Source organism: Nerophis lumbriciformis, linkage group LG38 (assembly GCF_033978685.3).
Source record: "Nerophis lumbriciformis linkage group LG38, RoL_Nlum_v2.1, whole genome shotgun sequence".
NCBI classification, from domain to species: Eukaryota; Metazoa; Chordata; class Actinopteri; order Syngnathiformes; family Syngnathidae; genus Nerophis; species Nerophis lumbriciformis.
This window is the reverse complement of record NC_084585.2, coordinates 8,666,984-8,694,111: the sequence shown is the minus strand read 5'-3', so window position 1 is coordinate 8,694,111 and position 27,128 is coordinate 8,666,984. Positions and strand designations below refer to the sequence as shown.

The 27,128-nt window shown below is 41.9% G+C and overlaps 1 protein-coding gene across 5 annotated transcripts in view; it reads left to right on the top strand.

The window, feature by feature from the left end:
• The window catches only part of magi1b (membrane associated guanylate kinase, WW and PDZ domain containing 1b), a 497,598-nt gene that overhangs the window by 182,748 nt on the left and 287,722 nt on the right, over window positions 1-27,128 (top strand). For all 5 annotated transcript variants that reach the window (XM_061932500.1, XM_061932501.1, XM_061932499.1 and 2 more), the window contains exon 2: window positions 20,332-20,448. In XM_061932500.1, coding sequence (XP_061788484.1) covers window positions 20,332-20,448 — 117 coding nt within the window. The remainder of the gene's footprint in view (window positions 1-20,331; window positions 20,449-27,128) is intronic.

Genomic DNA, 27,128 nt, shown 5'->3' with positions numbered 1-27,128 from the left:
TGAACAAGTGGATTAATAATGAATTTTTACAGCTTGTCTTTGATCATTTTTACAAAATAATAGAATGAAAAATGACACAATATGTTACTTTATACGTCTGCAGACAAATTAGGAGCCTTTGTTCGTTTACTTACTACTAAAAGACAAGTTGTCTAGTATGTTCACTATTTTATTTAAGGACTAAATTGCAATAATAATACATTAATAAATAATAAATAATGTAACATAAGATTTTTTGTTAAAATAACGCCAATAAGGCCATTTTTGTGGTACCCTTTATTTAGAAAAGAATCAATATTTCAAAATACATTTTGGTACCGGTACCAAAATCTTGGTATCGGTACAACCCTACCCAAGCGATAGACCAGGGGTCGGCAACCCGCGGCTCACTCTTGATCACTCTGATGCGGCTCAGCAGCTTACTTGCCGAACCCCCCGATTTTCCCGGGAGACTTCCAGATTTCAGTGCCTCTCGCAGAAAACTCCCGGGATTAATATTTACCGATTTTAACCCTTACAGTTACAATAAGGGCGTGCCATGATGGTACAGCATTTGGCGCCCTCTACAATCTGTATTAACAACGTGCCAGCCCAATCACTTGTTATGCAGTGTGCATCTTCTGCTTGCACACGGACATGACAGCAAGGCATACTTGGTCAACAGCCACACAGGTTACACTGACGGTGACCATATAAAACAACTTTAACACTCTTCCTAATAATGCGCCACACTTTGAACCAAAACCAAACAAGAATGACAAACACATTTCGGGAGAACATCTGCACCTTAACACAACATAAACACAACAGAACAAATACCCAGAATCCCATGCAGCCCTGACTCTTCCGGGCTACATTATACACCACCCAACCCTGCTCCCTCACACATCAACCCCCAGACCCCACTCTCTGTGCGTCGGTTGAGTTTTGCGGGGTTTGGTAGCGTGGGTGTATAATGTATCCCGGAAGAGTTAGGGCTGCATGGGATTCTGGGTATTTGTCCTGTTGTGTTTATGTTGTGTTACGGTGCAGATGTTCTCCCGAAATGTGTTTGTCATTCTTGTTTGGTGTGGGTTCACAGTGTGGCGCATTATTAGTAAGAGTGTTAAAGTTTTTTTTATACCGCCACCGTCAGTGTGACCTGTGTGGTTGTTGACCAAGTATGCCTTGCTGTCACATACGTGAGCAAGTGGAAGTCCCATATAAAGTGTGGCTGATCAGGCTGTAGTGGGCGCTATATACTGTACCACCACAGCACGCATGACGCTGACAAGCGCCATTCATTATTATTATTTTAAATGTGACCAAGACACAGGAAATGGTTTTGGATCCGAGGAAAGTGACTGACCATGAGCCAGTGGTCATCAAAAATCAGGAAATCACCCAGGTGTCCTCATATAAATATTTAGGGGTTCATATTGATAATCTTCTCTACTAGAAGACACATATTGACAAACTGTGCAATAGACTGCAACAGAGGCTATATTTTTTGCGAAGATTAAGATTGTACGGCGTAAGCAGCCGCATCATGATGATTTTCTACCGTGCCATTGTAGAGAGCATCATTAGATACGGGATCACCTCATGGTTTGGCAACCTAACCGTTAAGCTAAAAAGCAAACTGGCCGGCATGCATAAAACGGCAATGAAAATCGTAGGGAGGAAAGAATATGAGCCTATACAGAGCATCTATGAGCAGGCAGTTAGGAAAAAAGCTAAGGAAATTATTTCCAACTCACAACATCCACTCTTTCCTGAATATGGAACCCTGCCATCAGGGAGAAGACTCCGGGTCCCACTATGCAAATTTAACCGCCTTAAATTATCATTTGTCCCAGCCTCCATTAAGCTGACCAACAATGTGCAATAGAATTTTAATACATAGGTTAGCACTTTTTTTAGCACATAGCACTTTAGCACACAGCACTTTATCCATGAGCTCTAGTGCAATGCACATTGGTACTTTATCTTTATCTCCATACTGTAGATTTTATGCCTACATCAAAGTGCCACCTATGTCTATCAAGCTCCATGTTCTGATGTTTAAATGTTAGTTGTATGGTTGTGGTTGTGTCTGTGCTTGTGTTTTTGTTCTGTTGTTTTTGGGTATGTTAAGAAAGCAATGATGCACTGTGCCTAAGACAAATTTCCCCGCGGGGGCAATAAAGTTGAACCTTGACCTTGACCTTGATTAAAAACCCGCGTGCCGCACCAGCATTCAAATTCCATATTAAGGTGTGGGCAGCGTGTTTGAGACCCTTGGTTTATATACCGTATTTTCCGCACTATAAGGCGCACCTAAAAACCACACATTTTCTCAAAAGCTGACAGTGCGCCTTATAACCCGGTGCGCTTTATATATGGATAAATATTAAGATTCATTTTCATAAAGTTTCGGTCTCGTAACTACGGTAAACAGCCGCCATCTTTTTTCCCGGTAGAACAGGAAGCGCTTCTTCTTCTACGCAAGCAACCGCCAAGGTAAGCACCCGCCCCCATAGAACAGGAAGCGCTTCTTCTTCTACTGTAAGCAACCACCCGCCCGCGTAGAAGAAGAAAAAGCGCGCGGATATTACCGTACGGTTCATTTCCTTTGTGTGTTTACATCTGTAAAGACCACAAAATGGCTCCTACTAAACGACAGGGATCCGGTTCATGAAAAGACGCAATCTCTCCATCCGCACACGGATTACTATTTCACAGCAACTGATATTCCTGTGAACCGCACTGTGGATACAACGGGAGCACGTACGGTGAATATTCGCACCACAGGGAATGAGAAGTCATCCTTCACTGTGGTTCTAGCTTGCCATGCTAATGACCAGAAACGTCCACCCATGGTGATATTCAAAAGGAAGACCTTGCCAAAAGAGACCTTTCCAGCCGGCGTCATCATAAAAGCTAACTCGAAGGGATGGATGAAGAAAAGATGAGCGAGTGGTTAAGGGAAGTTTAAGTTTACGCGAAGAGGCCGGGTGGCTTTTTTCACGCAGCTTCGTCCATGTTGATATACGACTCCATGCGCGCCCACATCACGCTGGTTTTAATATATTATTAAAGTTTGACTGACCTATTTGACTGTTTTTTTGACATTCCTTTAGCGCAGTTAGATGCGGCTTACAACACGGGGCGGCTTATAGGTGGACAAAGTTTTGAAATATGCCGTTCATTGAAGGCGCGGCTTATAACCCAGGGCGCCTTATGGTGCGGAAAATACGGTATAGCATAAAGCAAAAAAAAACTTTATGTGAGCAGTGTTATTTCATTTTAAATTTCAAAAATTTTTTGTGGCTCTCATTGTTTGTGAAACTGGTCAAAATGGCTCTTTGACTGGTAAAGGTTGCCGACCCCTGCGATAAATTCCCTGTTAAAGTGCCAAAATAGCAATAGAAAATAGTGTAAAAAGTTTAACACAACTGTAGACAAATCGAGCTACATTTGAATGCAAAGTTGATGAATAAAAACCACAAAACAAAGAAATGCCATTAACTTATTGAGTTAAATGCAATTACGTCCTTGCAGAAGGAAGAAGAGACAAAAAACATGTTAGGAAATGTAACTATGGATGGGTTTTTCAGATATGTGTGTAGTCAAAAAGCCAAAAGAGATATAAATGGTAATGATTAAAAAGGTAAACACAGGGTTTAAGTGGTCACTGGTCAGGGGTCACATGAGATCTCAGATAATGTGAACATATGGTTAAGCCTGATCTGAGTGATGTGGACGTACAATGTTAACCGGACATGGCCACTACTAGTTGAATCAATTCAGTGGTGATTAGCCCTGATTATCTGATTAACTAGAGTCCTGGATGAGGTCTTCGCTTAAGAGTTGATTAGTCTTGACTTAGCTTGGCACACTTCATCGTTTTAAACCAAGACAAATTAGAGGAGCGGGGTTGCAATCCCATCAACGACGAAGCTTGTTTTCTGACCATACCCTTCTTTTGAAAGCCACTTTTACCGGACACAACAACAACAATAAAAGCCTTTTCCTTGAAAACCTTTTAAAAATGTCAACGTATTCTATGAAAAGTAATTCCAAGGTAAAGAGCTTCTCTTGGATTTGATCAAACACGTGTTTAAATATCGCCATGGATTTTTTTAAGTTGGCCTACTTCGGGGCTCATGGCTTAAGTAGTTCCCTGGAGGCTTTTTCAAAAAAAATTTAAAAATAGAAAAAGATAAGGGGAAAGAATATATATTTTTTGTTTTAATATATTTTCTGTAGGAGAAGAAACATGACACAAACCTTCCTAATTGTTTGAAATCCCACTGTTTATGTTTCACATGCTTCACCGATGAGAGTGTTTGGCAAGCGCCGTTTTGTCTTACTAATTTCAGCGGTCCTTGAACACACCATAGTTTGTTTACATGTACAACTTTCTCCGATGGTGCCACAGAAAGACGTGTTTTATGTTAAGTTAAAGTACCAATGATAGTCACACACACACTAAGTGTGGTGAAATTTGTCCTCTGCATTTGACCCATCACCCTTGATCACCCCATGGGAGGTGAGGGGAGCAGTGAGCAGCAGCGGTGCCACGCCCGGGAATCATTTTTGGTGATTTAACCCCCAATTCCAACCCTTGATGCTGAGTGCCAAGCAGGGAGGTAATGGGTCCCATTTTTATAGTCTTTGGTATGACTCGGCCGGGTTTTGAACTCACAACCTACCGATCTCAGGGCGGACTCTCTAACCACTAGGCCACTGAGTAGGTTGCCACTCCTTCTTTATCTCATTTTGCCCACCAAATGCTTTATACTGTGTGTGAATGCACAAATGTGAGCTTTGTTGATGTTATTGACTTCTTGAAGTGCTAATCAGGCACATTTGGTCAGTGCATGAATGCAAGCTAATCGATGCTAACATGCTATTTAGGCTAGCTGTATGTACATATTGCATCATTATGCCTCATTTGTAGGTATATTTGAGCTCATTTAATTTCCTTTACTTATGTTCTGTGTGTATTTGAATTATTATGTTATTATATTATATATGTATGTCTCATGACACATTATCTGTATGTAATATTGGCTGCATTTCTGATATTCGTGTGTGTGCCATGTTGTTCCAGACCACAGCAAACATTACCCGGTTTGCAAAGATTGTAATAAAATCATGAGAAGAAGACACCCTGCCGTTTCCTTTAACTTGGTCATTCTAAGCCAGTAGTTTCCAGGAGTTTTCTCACCCTCTGATAAGCCTCCATTTTACTAATTGTCAGGTTCAAACACTGATGACATCTATTAAACAAGACAAGAGGCAAAAAATTAAACAGAGACAGAATTTAATTTGGACTCAATATTGAGGAGAGTCGTACACTGTACACTTGCGCAGTATCTCAGCACGCTCTGCCAAAAGATTGCACGCCTCCTTCTTTTATTTTGGACCCTCCCCGACCACATGGCCACCGCTGTTTCCAAAGGACAAAGGTCGCAAAAAGTTCACAGAAAAGGTCAGTTCAAAAAGAGTTCGTAAAATAGTTCAAAAAGATGTCCATAAAATATTTAAAAAAGACGTTCGTAAACCAGTTCAAAAAGGAGGTTCAAAAAGAGGTCGTCTGGAAATTGGGAAGATCCTGTCTTCTTTCCGCTTTGAAGTCCTTGGGTTAGAACAATATCTTTCTGTTGATTACCATACATGAAAGAACACAGGAACACCTTCATCTTGCTTCCCCCCCACCCCCTTACACAGTGGAGTTTTACGAGCCTTACTCTTGGTAGGTTTCAAAGACAGCTTTTGTCTTCTCACCAGACCCTCAATGTAACACAACATTTTTGTGATAATTTAGAAACAATTATTCCAACACTAATGTTTTCCAATGTTGTAAAAATGTGTAAAATAAATATTAAAATGTCAACTTTTCTGTGAACAAATATTTGCGTCAGCCTGCGACACTTTGGAGTTTTGATAGTAGGCTAATATAGACACATCATGTGTTGCCATCATGAGTTGCGGCTCGAGACATATTTTTTTTGTATTTTTGGTCCAATACGGCTCTTTCGACAATTTGGGTTGCCGACCCCTAGTCTACCTGAATCCGCATTTTTGTCTCTCCTGCTAACACAGTTTGAGTTTTTCATACAAACAAGTAACAGTTGAAATAGTTTCTGGAATATTCAGTCTCACAATGCAAGGACTTGTTCGAAGGATGAAGGGCACACACAAGCGGTAAATTCTTACTGTTTCCTAATCCGCAGAAACCATTTCTAGACCTCAGTTTCCACCAGACCCCCACGAATGGCGTGTTGAGTTTGGATAAAGTTAGTATTTTCATGGTGTAAATTCACACGTCAACTTCCAGCGGAGGGTTTTGGCTGGTGGCTGTGTTTCCTTAAGTGCGTCCAATTAGGAAGAAAGAGTGTCTGGTGCCATGTGGAGCCTGGGCTTGGTGAATGTGAGAGGGGAAGAGCGGCAGAGTCTTGGCACTTACAATCGGACATTCCTGTGAACTGGAAGAAATTCTCACATTCAATCTGTGTCAAAAAATCCTACTCACGTTTTGTCTGACTGGGCTTTTTGTTCTTAGCCTTCTTTTTTCACTTAAGTTCTCTCATGTATTACAAAACCTGCTCCCGGAATCTTATGGAAATGTACTACAGGTGTGTTGCGGTTGAAGGTCTTATTTCATTTTCTATTGACAAAAGGATTTAGGTGGGTTGGTTATTTGGTAGAGCCAGAGGTTCTCTTTAGTGCCTGACTTCTTTTAATCCAGTTAAAATAAACTCGCGAGCTCAGTCATCATAATTTAATGTGGTATGTAACGCTAAACATTATTAATGAATAACCACGGTAATACTCCCGATGGGTAGTAACACGTTTTGTTCTTTAAATAATCCAAAAACCGTGATATCTGCAATTTGATAAACTCATAAACCAGTTTACACTAGCTAGATTAATTGTTGACATGAATACAAGAGACATTAACGTATTTCCCCGTTTAGAAATGTCATACCCCAATCTAAATTTGTGTAAACACATTACTGTCTGAGCAACGTAGCTACTGTAATTAATTGTGCACACTGAGAAAATAATGAGTGAAGGAAGACATGTTGCTTCTAGACCAGGGGTTCCAAACTTTTTAAATGGGGGGCCGCATTGGACTTAAAGAAATTTGGCCAGGGGCGGAAAGCAGACTGCATGCAAATTGACTAATATATACAGGTAAAAGCCAGTAAATTAGAATATTTTGAAAAACTTGATTTATTTCAGTAATTGCATTCAAAAGGTGTAACTTGTACATTATATTTATTCATTGCACACAGACTGATGCATTCAAATGTTTATTTCATTTAATTTTGATGATTTGAAGTGGCAACAAATGAAAATCCAAAATTCCGTGTGTCACAAAATTAGAATATTACTTAAGGCTAATACAAAAAAGGGATTTTTAGAAATGTTGGCCAACTGAAAAGTATGAAAATGAAAAATATGAGCATGTACAATACTCAATACTTGGTTGGAGCTCCTTTTGCCTCAATTACTGCGTTAATGCGGCGTGGCATGGAGTCGATGAGTTTCTGGCACTGCTCAGGTGTTATGAGAGCCCAGGTTGCTCTGATAGTGGCCTTCAACTCTTCTGCGTATTTGGGTCTGGCATTCTGCATCTTCCTTTTCACAATACCCCACAGATTTTCTATGGGGCTAAGGTCAGGGGAGTTGGCGGGCCAATTTAGAACAGAAATACCATGGTCCGTAAACCAGGCACGGGTAGATTTTGCGCTGTGTGCAGGCGCCAAGTCCTGTTGGAACTTGAAATCTCCATCTCCATAGAGCAGGTCAGCAGCAGGAAGCATGAAGTGCTCTAAAACTTGCTGGTAGACGGCTGCGTTGACCCTGGATCTCAGGAAACAGAGTGGACCGACACCAGCAGATGACATGGCACCCCAAACCATCACCCAACCATGCAAATTTTGCATTTCCTTTGGAGTCTGGAGGAAGACAGGAGAGGCACAGGATCCACGTTGCCTGAAGTCTAGTGTAAAGTTTCCACCATCAGTGATGGTTTGGGGTGCCATGTCATCTGCTGGTGTCGGTCCACTCTGTTTCCTGAGATCCAGGGTCAACGCAGCAGTCTACCAGCAAGTTTTAGAGCACTTCATGCTTCCTGCTGCTGACCTGCTCTATGGAGATGGAGATTTCAAGTTCCAACAGGACTTGGCGCCTGCACACAGCGCAAAATCTACCCGTGCCTGGTTTACGGACCATGGTATTTCTGTTCTAAATTGGCCCGCCAACTCCCCTGACCTTAGCCCCATAGAAAATCTGTGGGGTATTGTGAAAAGGAAGATGCAGAATGCCAGACCCAAAAACGCAGAAGAGTTGAAGGCCACTATCAGAGCAACCTGGGCTCTCATAACACCTGAGCAGTGCCAGAAACACATCGACTCCATGCCACGCCGCATTAACGCAGTAATTGAGGCAAAAGGAGCTCCAACCAAGTATTGAGTATTGTACATGCTCATATTTTTCATTTTCATACTTTTCAGTTGGCCAACATTTCTAAAAATCCCTTTTTTGTATTAGCCTTAAGTAATATTCTAATTTTGTGACACACGGAATTTTGGATTTTCATTTGTTGCCACTTCAAATCATCACAATTAAATGAAATAAACATTTGAATGCATCAGTCTGTGTGCAATGAATAAATATAATGTACAAGTTACACCTTTTGAATGCTATTACTGAAATAAATCAAGTTTTTCAAAATATTCTAATTTACTGGCTTTTACCTGTATGTGTATGTATGTATATATATATATATATATATATATATATATATATATATATATATATATATATATATATATATAGTCAATTTTCATGCTGTCTGTTTTCCGCCCCTGGCCAAATTTTGTATATGTATACATGTATGTCAACCAGAATTATGCCGTACATTAGGCGCACCGGGTTATAAGGCGCACTGTCGATTTTTGAGAAAATGAAAGATTTTTAAGTGCGCCTTATAGTCCGAAAAATACAGTATTTGGACGCTCAAATGGCTGAAGACTCAAGCCTTAATCTCTGTTGTCAGGTGACATCACTTAAAATAATTAAGTTCTAATGCAACATTTTTTAAATGTTGTCAGACAGATTTTATTGGTGGATTACTGCACAATGCTCTCCAGTAACTGCTATGTACAAGTGCATGTAGGGATGCGTGTCATGTGCCTGAACGCTTCCCTACGACCCGTCGTGAGGATTACAGCACAGTGATTTGTCTGGATGGGACGCTGCCAGGACCAGGGTTTCCTCCTCAGGAGGAGTTTGGGCCGTGGGGCGGAGACACAACCTTTTCTTGCTCTCTCTCTCTCTCTCTCTCTCTCCTAGTAACCTTTAAACCGGAGAAGAATACCAATGAAACTGTAGTGGTCGTTTAAAAACAAGTTCCATCTTTACTACCATTTGTTTTTATACAAACGTGGTCAAAAGTTTACATACACTTGTAAAGAACATCATGTCATGGCTGTCTTGAGTTCACAATCATTTCTACAACTCTTATTTTTGTGTGATAGAGTGATTGGAGCACATACTTGTTGGTCACAAAAAACATTCATGAAGTTTGCTTCTTTTATGAATTTATTATGAAAATGTGAGCAAATGTGCTGGGTCAAAAGTATACATACAGCAATGTTAATATTTGCTTACATGTCCCTTGGCAAGTTTACCTGCAATAGGGCTCTTTTGGTAGCCATCCACAAGCTTCCAGTTGAATTTTTGACCACTCCTCTTGACAAAATTGGTGCAGTTCAGCTAAATTTGACAGGGACTTGTTTCTTCAGCATTGTCCTTACATTTAAGTCAGGGCTTTGGGAAGGCCATTCTAAAACCTTAATTCTAGCCTGATTTAGCCATTCCTTTACCACTTTTGACGTGTGTTTGGGGTCATTGTCCTGTTGGAACACCCAACTGCGCCCAAGACCCAACCTCCGGGCTAATGATTTTAGGTTGTCCTGAAGAATTTGGAGGTAATCCTCCTTTTTTCATTGTCCCATTTACTCTCTGTAAAGCACCAGTTCCATTGGCAGCAAAACAGGCCCAGAGCATAATACTACCACCACCATGCTTGACGGTAGGCATAATGTTCCTGGGATTAAAGGCCTCACCTTTTCTCCTCCAAACATATTGCTGGGTATTGTGGCCAAACAGCTCCATTTTTGTTTCATCTGACATCACATGGACAAAGATAAGACCTTCTGGAGGAAAATTATGTGGTCAGATGAAACAAAAATGCAGCTGTTTGGCCACAATACCCAGCAATAGACTAACACCCTCCCCCCACCACATCCCACCTCCCCGGATTGTAAATAATGTAAATAATTCAATGTATATACCGTATTTTTCGGACTATAAGTCGCAGTTTTTTTTATAGTTTGGCCAGGGGTGCGACTTATACCCAGGAGCGACTTATGTGTGAAATGATTAACACATTAGCGTAAAATATCAAATAATATCATTGATCTCATTCACGTAAGAGACTAGACGTATAAGATTTCATGGGATTTAGCGATTAGGAGTGACAGATTGTTTGGTAAACGTATAGCATGTTCTATATGTTATAGTTATTTGAATGACTCTTACCATAATATGTTACGTTAACATACCAGTTGGTTATTTATGCCTCATATAACGTACACTTATTCAGCCTGTTGTTCACTATTCTTTATTTATTTTAAATTGCCTTTCAGATGTCTATTCTTGGTGTTGGCTTTAATCAAATACATTTCCCCAAAAAATGCGACTTATACTCCAGTGCGACTTATATATGTTTTTTTCCTTCTTTATTGTGCATTTTCGGCCGGTGCGACTTATACTCCGAAAAATACGGTACTCTGATGATTATCTTGTGTGATGACTGTATTATGCTGATAGTATATATTTGTACCATGAATTGATTAACGTGGACCCCGACTTAAACAAGTTGAAAAACTTATTCGGGTGTTACCATTTAGTGGTCAATTGTACGGAATATGTACTTCACTGTGCAATCTACTAATAAAAGTTTCAATCAATCAATCAAATATGTTTGGAGGAGAAAAGGGCAGGCCTTTAATCCCAGGAACACCAAACCTACCGTCAAGCATGGTGGTGGTAGTATTATGCTCTGGGCCTGTTTTGCTGCCAATGGAACTGGTGCTTTACAGAGAGTAAATGGGACAATGAAAGGGAAGGATTATCTCCAAATTCTTCAGGACAAGCTAAAATCATCAGTCCGGAGGTTGGGTCTTGGGCGCGGTTGGACAATGACCCCAAACACATGTTAATGTCATGATCTGTGGTCTGGATCATGAGTTTTGTTAGTTTTTGTTAGTTTTTGGACTCTTTTAGTTCCTGTTTGCGCTTCCTTGTTTATTTTGTCACCATGGCGACTCATTAGTTTCACCTGCCTCATTTGTTCGGGACACGCACCTGCTTTAATCAGGAGAGTATTATTTAAGCCTGTGGTTGCCAGTTCGTCGGTCTGGCGACATTGCTCTGTTATAAATGATAAATGGGTTATACTTGTATAGCGCTTTTCTACCTACAAGGTACTCAAAGCGCTTTGACACTATTTCCGCATTCACCCATTCACACACACATTCACACACTGATGGCGGGAGCTGCCATGCAAGGCGCTAACCAGCAGCCATCAGGAGCAAGGGGTGAAGTGTCTTGCCCAAGGACACAACGGACGTGACTAGGATGGTAGAAGGTGGGGATTGAACCCCAGTAACCAGCAACCCTCCGATTGCTGGCACGGCCACTCTACCAACTTCGCCACGCCGTCATGACTTGTTTCATGCCATAGTTCATGCTGATGGTTTCATGTTTGTATTCATGCATTTGCTTTGTTTATACTGCTCGTTCCATGCCTTGCCAAGTAAGTTTTGTTTATTCATGCCACAGTTTGCGAGTTTTTGTTTCATGTCCATAGTTCACGTTTTTGTTTCCTTCGCTAAGTTGTGCCTTCGCCTTGTACGCCTTTTGTTTGCCTCTTCTTTTTTGAAAGTCAAGATTAAATAATGTTCCTACCTTCAAGCCTTGTCCAGGTATAGTCCGATTGCATCCCGGGAGAACAAATCTCGCAGTAAGCTGCGAAAAACCCCTCGTCCTGACAGTTAAAAGTGGTAAAGGAATGGCTAAAATAGACTAGAATGAAGGTTTTAGAATGACCTTCCCAAAGTCCGGACTTAAACGTGTGGACAATGCTGGAGAAACAAGTCCATGTCAGAAAAGCAACACATTTAGCTGAACTGCACCAATTTTGTCAAGAGGAGTGGTCAAAAATTCAAGCAGAAGCTTGTGGATGGCTACCAAAAAACTTGCCAAGGGACATGTAAGCAAATATTAACATTGCTGTATGTATACTTTTGACCCAGCACATTTGCTCACATTTTCAGTAGACCAGGGATCGGCAACCCGCGGCTCCGGAGCCGCATGCGGCTCTTTGATCACTATGTTGCGGCTCAGCAGCTTACTTGCCGAACCCCCCGATTTTCCCGGGAGACTTCTCGGATTTCAGTGCCTCTCGCAGAAAACTCCCGGGATTAATATTCACCGATTTTCACCCTTACAGTTATAATAAGGGCGTGCCATGATGGTACAGCATTTGGCGCCCTCTACAATCTGTATTAACAGCGTGCCAGCCCAACCACTTGTTATACAGTATGCATCTTCTGTTTGCACACGTACGTGACAGCAAGGCATACTTGGTCAACAGCCACACAGGTTACACTGACGCTGACCATATTAACACTCTTACTAATAATGCGCCACACTTTGAACCAAAACCAAACAAGAATGACAAACACATTTCGGGAGAACATCTGCACCTTAACACAACAGAACAAATACCCAGAATCCCATGCAGCACTAACTCTTCCGGAACGCAACAATATACACTAAAAACTGTAGTGAGTTTACATAATTAATTAATAATTAATTAATACCTGGGATTTATATAGCGCTTTTCTAAGTACCCAAAGTCGCTTTACATGTAGAACCCATCAATCATTCACACCTGGTGGTGGTAAGCTACTTTCATAGCCACAGCTGCCCTGGGGTAGACTGACGGAAGCGTGGCTGCAATTTGCGCCGACGGCCCCTCCGACCACCACCTATCATTCAATTCACCGGTGTGAGCGGCACCGGGGGCAAAGGGTGAAGTGTCCCGCCCAAGGACACAACGGCAGCGATTTTTTGGATGGTAACAGGCGGGGAGCGAACCTGCAACCCTCAGGTTTCTGGCACGGTTGCTCTACCCACTACGCCATGCCGCCCCAACCTACAGAACTTTAGTTACTAGAGGGTTCCGGTCTGACGTTTTTTCAGGATACACATTTCCGGCGTTGTTATTGCATCATTGAGCCACGGATGAGGAGATGCTGCTCCGAGCTACATTATACACCCCCCCCTGTGCGTCGGTTGAGGTGGGCGGGGTTTGGTAGCGGGGGTGTATAATGTATCCCGGAAGAGTTAGGGCTGCATGGGATTCTGGGTATTTGTCCTGTTGTGTTTATGTTGTGTTACGGTGCGGATGTTCCCCCGAAATGTGTTTGTTATTCTTGTTTGGTGTGGGTTCACAGTGTGGCGCATTATTAGGAAGAGTGTTAAAGTTTTTTTTTATACCGCCACCGTCAGTGTAACCTTTGTGGTTTTTGACCAAGTATGCCTTGCTGTCACTTACATGAGCAAGCGGAAGCCCCATACAACGCGTGGCTTATCAGGCATGCTGGTTGTAGTGGGTGCTATATGCTGTACTATTACGGCACGCATGATGCCGAATAGCGCCATTCATATAAAACCCGCGTGCCGCACCAGCATTCAAATTCCATATTAAGGTGTGGGCAGCGTGTCTGAGACCCCTGGTTTTTACATAGCACAAAGCAAAAAAAAAAACTTTGTATGCAGTGTTATTTAATTTTAAATTTCAAAAAAATTTTGTGGCTCCCATTGTTATCTATAATTTGTGAAACTGGTCAAAATGGCTCTTTGACTGGTTAAGGTTGCCGACCCCTGCAGTAGACCCATAATAAATTCATAAAAGAACTAAACTTTATGAATGTTTTTTGTGACCAACAAGTATGTGCTCTAGAGATGCGCGGATAGGCAATTATTTCATCCGCAACCGCATCAGAAAGTCGTCAACCATCCGCCATCCACCCGATCTAACATTTGATCAGAACCGCACCCGCCCGCACCCGCCCGTTGTTATATATCTAATATAGACGATGCAAGGCATTAGTGAGGTTATAAAGCTTTTTCCTGTTAAAGAAAGGAGACTGATCCAATGCAGCACAGACATTCGCGTGCCACGCTGTCACGACCCAGACGCACACCAGTGCGCAATCATATGGGAGCCGCGCTGAGCGCACCTCCAAGCGCGTCTCGCTGCCGGCGACGGCCGGGTATGGGCCCGACGCTCCAGCGCCATCCATTTTCAGGGCTAGTTGATTTGGCAGGTGGGTTGTTACACACTCCTTAGCGGGTTCCAACTTCCATGGCCACCGCCCTGCTGTCTATATCAACCAGGGTGAGCCCCACCCCTTTCGTGAGCGCACTGCGCGCGGAGTGACCCCTGTTACGCGCCCCCGGCAACAGGGGTGGCGGGCAGGTAAGCTGCGCGGGCGGAGCGCGCGGAGTGACCCCTGTTACGAGCCCCCGGCCACGGGGGTGGCGGGCAGGTAAGCTGCTTACCTGCTGCGCGTGACGCCGGCCGCGGCGAAGGCGGACGAGGCGGGGTGTCGGTGCGGTGGTGACCCTGGACGTGCGTCGGGCCCTTCTCGCGGATCGCCTCAGCTACGGCTCCCGGTGGGGCCCTCTCGGGGGAAGGGGCCTCGGTCCCGGACCCTGGCGAGGCGTCCCTTCTCCGCTCCGTAAAAGTGTCCATCTCTTCTTTTTTTCTTCTTCTGTTGTGGCATATGCTACAGGTGCCTGCTCGTTTTTCGTATGTGGGTAACAACATTTAACTATGTATATATATTTCCGAATTGGTTTAACTGCCACCCGCCTGAATCTACCGTATTTTCCGCACTATTAGCCGCACCTAAAAACCACAAATTTACTCAAAAGCTGACAGTGCGGCTTATAACACGGTGCGCTTTATATATGGATTAATATTAAGTTTCATTTTCATAAAGTTTCGGTCTCACAACTACGGTAAACAGCCGCCATCTTTTTTCCCCGTAGAAGAGGAAGTGCTTCTTCTTCTACGCAAGCAACCGCCAAGGTAAGCACCCGCCCCCATAGAACAGGAAGCGCTTCTTCTTCTACTGTAAGCAACCACCCGCCCGCGTAGAAGAAGAAGAAGCGCGCGGATATTACGTTTCATTTCCTTTGTGTGTTTACATCTGTAAAGACCACAAAATGGCTCCTACTAAGCAACAGGTTTCCGGTTCATGAAAAGACGCAATCTCTCCATCCGCACACGGACTACTATTTCACAGCAACTGCCTAAAGACTTTCAAGAAAAGCTGGCTACTTTCCGTGCATATTGTAAAAACAAGATAGCTGAAAAAAAGATCCGGCCAGAGAACATTATCAACATGGACGAGGTTCCACTGACTTTTGATATTCCTGTGAACCGCACTGTGGATACAACGGGAGCACGTACGGTGAATATTCGCACCACAGGGAATGAGAAGTCATCCTTCACTGTGGTTCTAGCTTGCCATGCTAATGGCCAGAAACTTCCACCCATGGTGATATTCAAAAGGAAGACCTTGCCAAAAGAGACCTTTCCAGCCGGCGTCATCATAAAAGCTAACTCGAAGGGATGGATGAAGAAAAGATGAGCGAGTGGTTAAGGTAAGTTTACGCGAAGAGGCCGGGTGGCTTTTTTCACGCAGCTCCGTCCATGTTGATGTACGACTCCATGCGCGCCCACATCACGCTGGTTTTTAATATATTATTAAAGTTTGACTGACCTATCTGACTGTTTTTTTGACATTCCTTTAGCGCAGTTAGATGCGGCTTACAACACGGGGCGGCTTATAGGTGGACAAAGTTTTGAAATATGCCGTTCATTGAAGGCGCGGCTTATAACCCAGGGCGGCTTATGGTGCGGAAAATACGGTATTTAAAATCTAATTTTTTTTAATTTCATCCGCCCGATCCGCGGATAATCCGCGGACTCTGCGGTTGTGCCCGCAAACCGCGCATGTCTAATGTGCTCCAATCACTCTATCACAGAAAAACATTTAAATGATTAGAAACTCAAGACAGCCATGACATCATGTTCTTTATAAGTGTATGTCAACTTTTGACCAGGACTGTATCTTCTCCATAAAGCTGGGATTAGTAAACGAGACGTTGTGTTGTACTGTCTAAAAGCTACAGCTGGTCTTCCAAGCACATTGCAGCACTATGTACTATCTATCATGTTATTAAACACACAAGCACATACGCACAGTTTCCATGGAAACAGAATCCAGGGCCTTTATGACTCGCAGGTTTGCCCAGGAAAACAAAACAAAAAAAAGAGGCCTCGGCAGCAAATGCATGGATGACAAACATTTGTATGAAAAATGATATCATGTGTGGATTTCCCCAGAGCCTGTTGTCATTGAGTTTATATTTAGACCATGCTGCATAATATTCATTAGGTAAATTATGTAAATGCCTCTCCTTTCCATCCCCATTCTATTATTCATGTTATCATGCTGTTTGTTTTTGTTCGCACATGTTTGGCACGGCCCGGTAATGTGGCCATTTGCCGTAATGACACGTTTAAGAAGGAACCCTCGCACGCACCTAGGTTGTCGCCATCCAGTCGGCTAATGTGTATCCGAGGTCCAGATGGCCGAGCGGTAGGACCGCTGATTCCCGGTGCTAGCGGTAATGCTAGCGGTCAGCTATCTGGCAGGCCGCACAGGCCGATTGTGCAACCAGCTGCCTCCTCTTAAGTGGCGATGGCACGTGTGTGCAGTGCACGTTTAGCACCTCGCTTTGTTGTGGCCGCTAAATCCACTTGTTTGTTCCGTTTTTTTGGCTCCAGAGTGTTGATTTGAACAGTGATAAATAAATGGGTTGTACTCATAGACATCTTATAAGTAGACGCAGCTAGGGATGTCCCGATCCAGGTTTTTGCACTTCCGATCCGATACCGATATTGTTTTTGCATTTCCGATCCGATACCGATACTGACCGATACTGGCCTATCCGAGCATGTAATAAAGTTTAAAGTTATTTAGCCTACTTAGTTGTCAGAATCATGTTGAAAAGGGTTTTAGTACTCTTGATAACAACTAGCCAGCTGAATTAGGGGAGTTTGAATAATACACAATGGTTGGTAACAAGAAACTGACCTGTTTACTCAAGGATAAACACAAAATAGACACAATTATACATGACAAACAGAAATGGCATCATTCAACTAGGGCTGGGCGATATGGCCTTTTTTTAATATTGCGATATTTTAAGGCCATATTGCGATACACAATATATATCTCCATATTTTGCCTTAGCCTTGAATGAACACTTGATGCATATAATCACAGCAGTATGATGATTCTATGTGTTTTGATTGATTGATTGAGACTTTTATTAGTAGGTTGCACAGTGAAGTACATATTCCGTACAATTGACCACTAAATGGTAACACCCCAATAGGTTTTTCAACTTGCTTAAGTCGGGGTCCACTTAAATTGATTCATGATACAGATATATACTATCAGATATATACTAACATCATAATACAGTCATCACACAAGATAATCACATTGAATTATTTACATTATTTATAATCCGGGGTGTGGAGGGTAAGTGTCAAAAAGACAGCCAAAAGAGTTTGATATGAGAATAAATCTAAAGTTAAAATATAGGGTAGAAATGCACCCATTTGCAGGAAATGTAGTCTTGATTTTCAACATTTTCTTTCAAGGCTTGCATGTGTACATTAAAACATTCTTCTTCATACTGCATTAATATATGCTACTTTTAAACTTTCATGCAGAGAAGGAAATCACAACTAAAAAAATCACTAATTTTTTCATACGGTGTTGATGTGGAAATTTTTGCCTCGCCATTTTGATGGTGTGGACGTGTGGCACCGAATGGAGATAAGCGTCTCGACAGACGTTACAATATTTGAACAATGATGACGAAAACTGTTGTCTCTGTCGTGTCCGTGTGTCAAAAATTGTTATGCGCTTATTTTTTTATTAGATTTTGTGCGTGGCATAGATTTGCTATGCGCAGAGGACGCTTAAACAGTGCGCAATTGCACAGGCGAGCACCTTAGAGGGAGCGTTGCTCGCACGGCTGCGCTAGCATCACAGCTAACGTTAGCCATGCTGCTACCTCTCTGCTCGGGGAGGACGTATACGTATGTGACGTATGTCGTGACAGTATGTGACGTGTGTAAGAAGGTGCACTTGCTGTCTGTGAGAGGGAGACACAGGAAAGAGTGAGAAGAGCCTGTCGTGTAATGCCAGCAGCTAAAAGCAACTGCGTGAGAATCCACAGACCTGTGGATGTGTTGAAGGTGTGCTGGAAAATGCGGAACGGAAATTACGGAGCATCAGAAAAGTGGAATGTATTATTTAAATCGGTGCGTTGGAAAACACGGACCGGAGTTTTTTTTTAAACTGGATCTGGATCGGCATTTTCCCATGCCTTGCCGATACGCAATTTTTGGCAAATATCGGCAGCCGATCCGATCCAAATATCGGATCGGGACATCCCTAGACGCAGCATGGAGCGCTACTGCCTACTGGCGCTGACGAGACGCGGGGCCGCCATCTTGGAGTGGTGATCCGCTCCACTCAGTGCAATTCATTTGGCAGGAGCAGTGAACTGTCAGCGCATTTAATTCATTTTACCTCACTGAAAACCACTGATTTTTAGGCGCTTTTTTTGTCATACGTGTAGCCATGATAACGGACACATGTTTTGGCGTGTTTTATTATTCATAGTTTGCTTAACAGTAATAGAATATTCGTGACCAGATGTCTGAGATCAAAACTGGGAATATAATCCCAGAGAAGGGGGGAAAAAACGGTCAGCTATTTTTAAGTTGAAGAAACAATATGATTAGGTTATATATACATGCGTTTATCCTACATAAACAATGTGATATCTATATATCTTAAGGATCTATAGACTGTATCTCTATTGCTGCAGCAGCAGAGAGATTATTCTGTCTTGACACTTTGTATTGATATTTTGTCTTACATTCTTCCTGTCAGGTTCAAACACTGATGGCATCTATTAAACAAGACAAGAAGCAAGGAATCAGACAGAGACAGAATTAAATTTGGCTCAGTGAGGAGAAACGCGTATATCTGTACCCTTGTACAGTGTCACTACGCTCCTGACGAAAGATTGTACGCCTCCTCTTTTATTTGGACTTTTCCCTGATTACATGGCATCAGCTGTTTCTAAAGGGACGGGGGGTCGTAAACAGCCATCGCCTTTGATTACAAGCAGTTCAAAGAAAAGGTTGTAAAACGGTTCAAAGAAAAGTTCGCCTTCTCGGGTCAAGACAAAATCTTTCTGTGGAAACAGAACAACTTCATGTTGCTTCCCATCCTACACAGTGGAGTTTTACAAGCCTTTTTCTTGGTAGGATCAAAGACAGCTTTTGTCTTCTCGCCGGGAACTAATGGCAACACAAAGTTTTGTGATAACTTAGATGCAATTATTCTGACACTTCCCTTAAATGATCATGTTTACAGTGAATGTTTTATATGTATTTTTCATGTATGTCGCTTTGGATAAAAGCGTCTACCAAATACATCTCTGTAAGTCTTTATATCAGCTAAAACCAGCAATCTGTTTCACTGGATTCAGAATAAAACCAAATTCTGTCTTACCCAACAATGTTAGTATTTGAATATTGTTACTTGAAGACTTATTCCCCCACCATCATAATCAGGGGCGGCTGGTGAATTTTGTTTTAGGTGGGGCTGAAAAATTGTAAAGCAAACCCCTGCAGGGGGGGTCATCCTCCCCCAGAAGATTTATTTGTGATTTCCACATACAAATGAAGCATTCTGGTGCATTCTGACAAAATAATGAAGACAAAATAGAACATTTCATATGTTTCTTTTCACAAAATACTTTAATGTTAAATCTTACTTGTGGAAAGTAATCCCCCCGATTCCTATTTCCAACAGTCCGCTCATTTGAGCAGGGAAACGCTGAACACCATCTTTGTTTTCTACCTGTCAACTGTCAGTTTTAGGCTGCTCGCCGGCTCCTCATCACCACTTCAAGATGGCGGCCCAATTTCTCGCGTCACAGCAGCCAATGCTGCGTCTACTTATAAGATACCGTGCCGATACCGTGGCTCTATGGGGTTGTAAGGCCGTTATCACATGTTTTCCCATTTGTGTCCACCAAAAACAGGAAATAAGCTGAACAAAGACCTGAAGCACTATCTAAGCCAGCGCTTCCAGAAGTCTTCGCCTGACCACGAACTGCAGCAGATTATCCGAGACAACCTCTACCGCCACGCCGTGCCTTGTGAGTCCATCTTCATCTCCTGCTCTACACACTAAACTCACAATTGTTTATTTGGAACATGCATGCATACAACATGATCAGTGTTGGGTTGGTTACTGAAAACCAGTAACTATTTACAGTTACTAGTTACTTTTTTTCAAAAGTAACTTAGTTTCCTACACCAAAAAGTAATGCGTTACTGTGAAAAGTAACTATTTAGTTACTTCTTTTTTTTTAAAGCTCCCATCAATGCCCTTTTAGTCTTCATTTCAGTACTGTTATTGCACTGGAGAATAATACAATGTGTTGATCTGCTAAGCAATGTGCTCTACATACAACACACAAAGACAAAGATATGTTTCAAAGGGCCAATTTATTTCAGGCCAGAACAAATTGACAAAACTATTTTTAAATAGCTGCAACATAACATACATAAGTAACAAACAGCATAATAACAACATAGCTGTAAACCTGGCTTCACCCAAGGAAGGCACACATGACATACACAAAGCCTAATTGAAGTGGCATCGTAGTCATGTCTCTCTTTACTAGCTTCGTCGAAGCATGTTGCTTTTGTAGCTGTTTCAGCAGATTTGAATTGCTGTTTTGGGCAGTAGATGGGATCTTTGATCCAAGACACAACTTACATTTGACTAAAATGTTTTTTTTCTTTGTGCTCGACAAAAGAAAAGTAGTGAGAATATCTCCATGTTAAGAAACTCGACTGTGGCTCAGCCATGATGTGTTGTAAGCATACTTGCCAACCCTCCCGAATTTTCCAGGAGACTCCCGAAATTCAGCGCCTCTCCCGAAAATCTCCCGGGACAAATATTCTCCCGAAAATCTCCCGATTTTCAGCCGGAGCTGGAGGCCACGCCCCCTCCAGCTCCATGCGACCTGAGTGAGGACAGCCTTTTTTCATGACGGGAGGACAACAGGGTGACAAGAACTAAATCATCCAGACTACAGATAAATTGTATTATTATGTTTATCTTACCTAAAAATAAATATATATATTAATTAAAAAAAAAAAATACAATTTTTTACTATATTTTGCTAAAAACATCAAAATTAATTATATTTTTATTTGTATTTTTTCTGACTCCTTATTACACTCAGCCATAGAATTATACATTAAAATAAACATATTTGAAATAATTAATTTTAAATGATCATAATAATTCATTTAAAATGACCATATTTAATTATTAAAATAATTGCTTGTTTATCAACAACTTTAACATTTTATTCATTACATTTTGAAGCTCTCAGAAGCCAAGTTATGTTATATTCCTTAATATTTATTTATGCAAGTTTGAAGTATCAATTATCTAAACACAGTTTGCATATTTTCAGGATGTATATATATATATATATATATATATATATATATATATATATATATATATATATATATATATATATATATATATATATATATATATATATATATATATATATAATGAAATACTTGACTTGGTGAATTCTAGCTGTCAATATACTCCTCCCCTCTTAACCACCCCCCCAACCACAACCCCCCACCCCCACCCCCACACCTCCCGAAATTGGAGGTCTCAAGGTTGGCAAGTATGGTTGTAAGTAAACAGAAATACGCCCCCTCCTCCCTTCCCCTTCCCCATACCCTCCCTACACCCACACCCAGACACACACAGAGCGCACGTCTCTCTTCTCCGGCTCGTGACACAAGAAGAATCAGAAGGACGACACCGCAGCGCTCCAATAAAACACACTCGGATCTTCTGTTTCAAGCCGATACTACATAAATAATGTCAAATAACGCAGTAACGCATCATGTAGTAACAGTAACTGAGTTACTGAATATAAAAAATAACGCGTTAGACTACTAGTTACCGCTGAAACTAACGGCGTTACAGTAACGCGTTACAAAGTAACGCGTTACTGTAACACATGCATGCATACAACATAATACATAACAAATGCATGCATACAACATGATACATCACACATGCAAGCATTCAACATGATGCATCACACATGCATGCATACAACATGATACATCACACATGCATGCATACAACATGATACATCACACATGCATGCATACAACATGATACATCACACATGCATGTATACAACATGATGCATCACACATGCATGCATACAACATGATACATCACACATGCATGTATACAACATGATGCATCACACATGCATGCATACAACATGATACATCACACATGCATGCATACAACATGATACATCACACATGCATGCATACAACATGATACATCACACATGCATGCATACAACATGATACATCACACATGCACGCATACAACATGATACATCACACATGCATGCATACAACATGATACATCACACATGCATGCATACAACATGATGCATCACACATGCATGCATACAACATGATGCATCACACATGCACGCATACAACATGATACATCACACATGCATGTATACAACATGATGCATCACACATGCATGCATACAACATGATACATCACACATGCATGCATACAACATGATGCATCACACATGCATGCATACAACATGATACATCACACATGCACGCATACAACATGATACAGAACACATGCATGCATACAACATGATACATCACACATGCATGCATACAACATGATGCATCACACATGCATGCATACAATGGTTCTTCTTCTTTGTACTTTGTAAACACTTTAAGTTTGAATAGTTTCTTGAAGTGGATCATATTAGTACATTGTTTGATTGCTTTGCTTAATCCATTCCATCATTTAATTCCACATACTGATATGGTATGATTGAGATCACATTTTAGTTGTAAACTAAATGGTCAGCTGGGATACAAAAAAAAATGTAATTTAAAAAATCAGTGTACAGTATATGTAGTCTTTGGCACTCTGGTGAAAAGCATGATAGACAAGAATTAAGATGCTCCCTGGATGATATTGTTTAGTTACAATGCAATATTCTCACCAGAAAATTGCATTTGCATATTCCTGTCTTTAGCACAATATATGTCTTACAATATATCGCAGGAGAATATTTCTCTCTTATGCTCTTCACACACAAGACTAAATGGGAAATATCACTTTTCATTTAAACAGTGAAAAAAACCCAGTTAGGAAATGTATCTGTGGGGGGTTTAGTGCCTCAGAACCGGAAACATCGTAATATCACTTTCACTCTTGTGTTAAAAAGTAGACATTTAACATAATAGTGAGAGTCCAGTCCATAGTGGATCTAACATAATAGTGTGAGAGTTCAGTCCATAGTGGATCTAACATAATAGTGTGAGAGTCCAGTCCATAGTGGATTTAACATAATAGTGTGAGAGTCCAGTCCATAGTGGATCTAACATAATAGTGTGAGAGTCCAGTCCATAGTGGATCTAACATAATAGTGTGAGAGTCCAGTCCATAGTGGATCTAACATAATAGTGTGAGAGTCCAGTCCATAGTGGATTTAACATAATAGTGTGAGAGTCCAGTCCATAGTGGATCTAACATAATAGTGTGAGAGTCCAGTCCATAGTGGATCTAACATAATAGTGTGAGAGTCCAGTCCATAGTGGATTTAACATAATAGTGTGAGAGTCCAGTCCATAGTGGATCTAACATAATAGTGAGAGTCCAGTCCATAGTGGATCTAACATAATAGTGTGAGAGTTCAGTCCATAGTGGATTTAACATAATAGTGTGAGAGTCCAGTCCATAGTGGATCTAACATAATAGTGTGAGAGTCCAGTCCATAGTGGATCTAACATAATAGTGTGAGAGTCCAGTCCATAGTGGATTTAACATAATAGTGTGAGAGTCCAGTCCATAGTGGATCTAACATAATAGTGAGAGTCCAGTCCATAGTGGATCTAACATAATAGTGTGAGAGTTCAGTCCATAGTGGATTTAACATAATAGTGTGAGAGTCCAGTCCATAGTGGATCTAACATAATAGTGTGAGAGTCCAGTCCATAGTGGATCTAACATAATAGTGTGAGAGTCCAGTCCATAGTGGATTTAACATAATAGTGTGAGAGTCCAGTCCATAGTGGATCTAACATAATAGTGTGAGAGTCCAGTCCATAGTGGATCTAACATAATAGTGTGAAAGTCCAGTCCATAGTGGATCTAACATAATAGTGAAGTCTAGTCCATAGTGGATCTAACATAATAGTGAGAGTCTAGTCCATAGTGGATCTAACATAATAGTGAAGTCTAGTCCATAGTGGATCTAACATAATAGTGAGAGTCCAGTCCATAGTGGATCTAACATAATATTGTGAGAGTCCAGTCCATAGTGGATCTAACATAATAGTGAGAGTCCAGTCCATAGTGGATCTAACATAATAGTGAGAGTCCAGTCCATAGTGGATTTAACATAATAGTGTGAGTCCAGTCCATAGTGGATCTAGCATAATATTGTGAGAGTCCAGTCCATAGTGGATTTAACATAATAGTGAGAGTCCAGTCCATAGTGGATCTAGCATAATATTGTGAGAGTCCAGTCCATAGTTAATCTAACATAAAAGTGAGAGTCCAGTCCATAGTGGATCTAACATAAAAGTGAGAGTCCAGTCCATAGTGGATCTAACATAATATTGTGAGAGTCTAGTCCATAGTGGATCTAACATAATAGTGTGAGAGTCCAGTCCATAGTGGATCTAGCATAATAGTGTGAGAGTCTAGTCCATAGTGGATCAAACATAATAGTGTGAGAGTCTAGTCCATAGTGGATCTAGCATAATATTGTGAGAGTACAGTCCATAGTGGATCTAACATAATAGTGAAGTCTAGTCCATAGTGGATCTAACATAATAGTGTGAGAGTCCAGTCCATAGTGGATCTAACATAATAGTGAGAGTCCAGTCCATAGTGGATCTAACATAATAGTGAGAGTCCAGTCCATAGTGGATCTAACATAATAGTGAAGTCTAGTCCATAGTGGATCTAACATAATAGTGTGAGAGTCCAGTCCATAGTGGATCTAACATAATAGTGAGAGTCCAGTCCATAGTGGATCTAACATAATAGTGAGAGTCTAGTCCATAGTGGATCTAACATAATAGTGAGAGTCCAGTCCATAGTGGATCTAACATAATAGTGAGAGTCCAGTCCATAGTGGATCTAACATAATAGTGAGAGTCCAGTCCATAGTGGATCTAACATAATAGTGAGAGTCCAGTCCATAGTGGATCTAACATAATAGTGAGAGTCTAGTCCATAGTGGGGCCAGCAGGGGATCATCTTGAGTGGAGACAAGTCAGCAGCGCAGAGACGTCCCCAACTGATGCACAGAGGAGTGGTCCACCCCGGGTCCCGACTTTGAACAGCTAGCGCCTCCTCCGCGGTCACCTGATAACTTCTCCACGAAAGAGAGGGAGGGCAGAGCAGAAAAGAGACGGCAGATCAACTGGTCTAAAGGGGGGGTCTATTCAAAGGCTAGAGTATACAAATGCGTTTTAAGTTAAAGTCAAAGTGCCAATGATTGTCACACACACACACACTAGGTGTGGCGAAATTATTCTCTGCATTTGACCCATCACCCTTGATCACCCCCTGGGAGGTGAGGGGAGCAGTGAGCAGCAGCGGTGGTGAATCATTTTTGGTGATTTAATCCCCAATTCCAACCCTTGATGCTGAGTGCCAAGCAGGGAGGTAACGGCTCCCATTTTTATAGTCTTTGGTATGACTCGGCCGGGGTTTGAACTCACAGGGCGGACACTCTAACCACTTGTTTCACTATTGGACTTAAATGCTTCTACTGAGGTAGCATCTCTGAATATCTCGGGGGGGAAAAAAACCGTTGAAATGCTACTGTGAACTTGTTGCAGACTGCCTTATGCCGACTCTCTGGGACTAACGCCGGCTGTGATAAGGCCCTCGCTGACTTACCACGTACGAACGCTGCCAGTTTTCTTTCGAGGAATGTCAGTCAGACTCAGAGTGCACAAAAGCAGGACTGAACATGAGTACTCTGGCTAGGCACCACTTCTCACAGTTGTTACTATGACCCAACTTAAAAATGTTAACAAAGCTACTCTTCTCCGACCCTCCCCCATCAGCCTTCCTTGCGGTCACCCTAAACGCATACCCATTATCTGCATCCTGCTCTCATTGTTGACCCCGACTCCAAGTCCTGACACCAGTGCTTCTAGTCCTCTCCCTGCTCACAGCTACTCCCTTTCTACCACCGTCTTTGGTTCACGTTCTTAAAGTGCAACCTTTTGTGTCCGTTCTCTTTGTAAATAGAACCGTGGTACGTCCTGATCAACGGTCTGTGGTTCGATACGATTTGGGACGTCTTCCCAAAATGAGGGAGGCTTGTGGACACTGGGCCGCTGGTGCAGTTCTGAGGGATGAATGGCGGTGGAGCGGTGCAGACGATTGGGCGACCCACATATAGGCTAAGAGGACAGCGAGGAAGGGAGGAGGGGTCTGAAGCGGCGGGGATGGAGATGGGGGGCTGGGTGGAGTTCGGGTGTGTGGGACTGTGGGTGGGGGTGAACGGGAGATGGAGGAAAAGAGACAGATGGAGAGATGCAACAGCACACACACATTTTCATGCTGGTGTCAGTGGGATGGTGGTAAGTTAAACATCTAGTCCAGGGGTGCTCATTACGTCGATCGCGATCTACCGGTCGATCTCGGAGGGTGTGTCAGTCGATCACCAGCCAGGCATTAAAAAAATAGTCCTAAAAATGA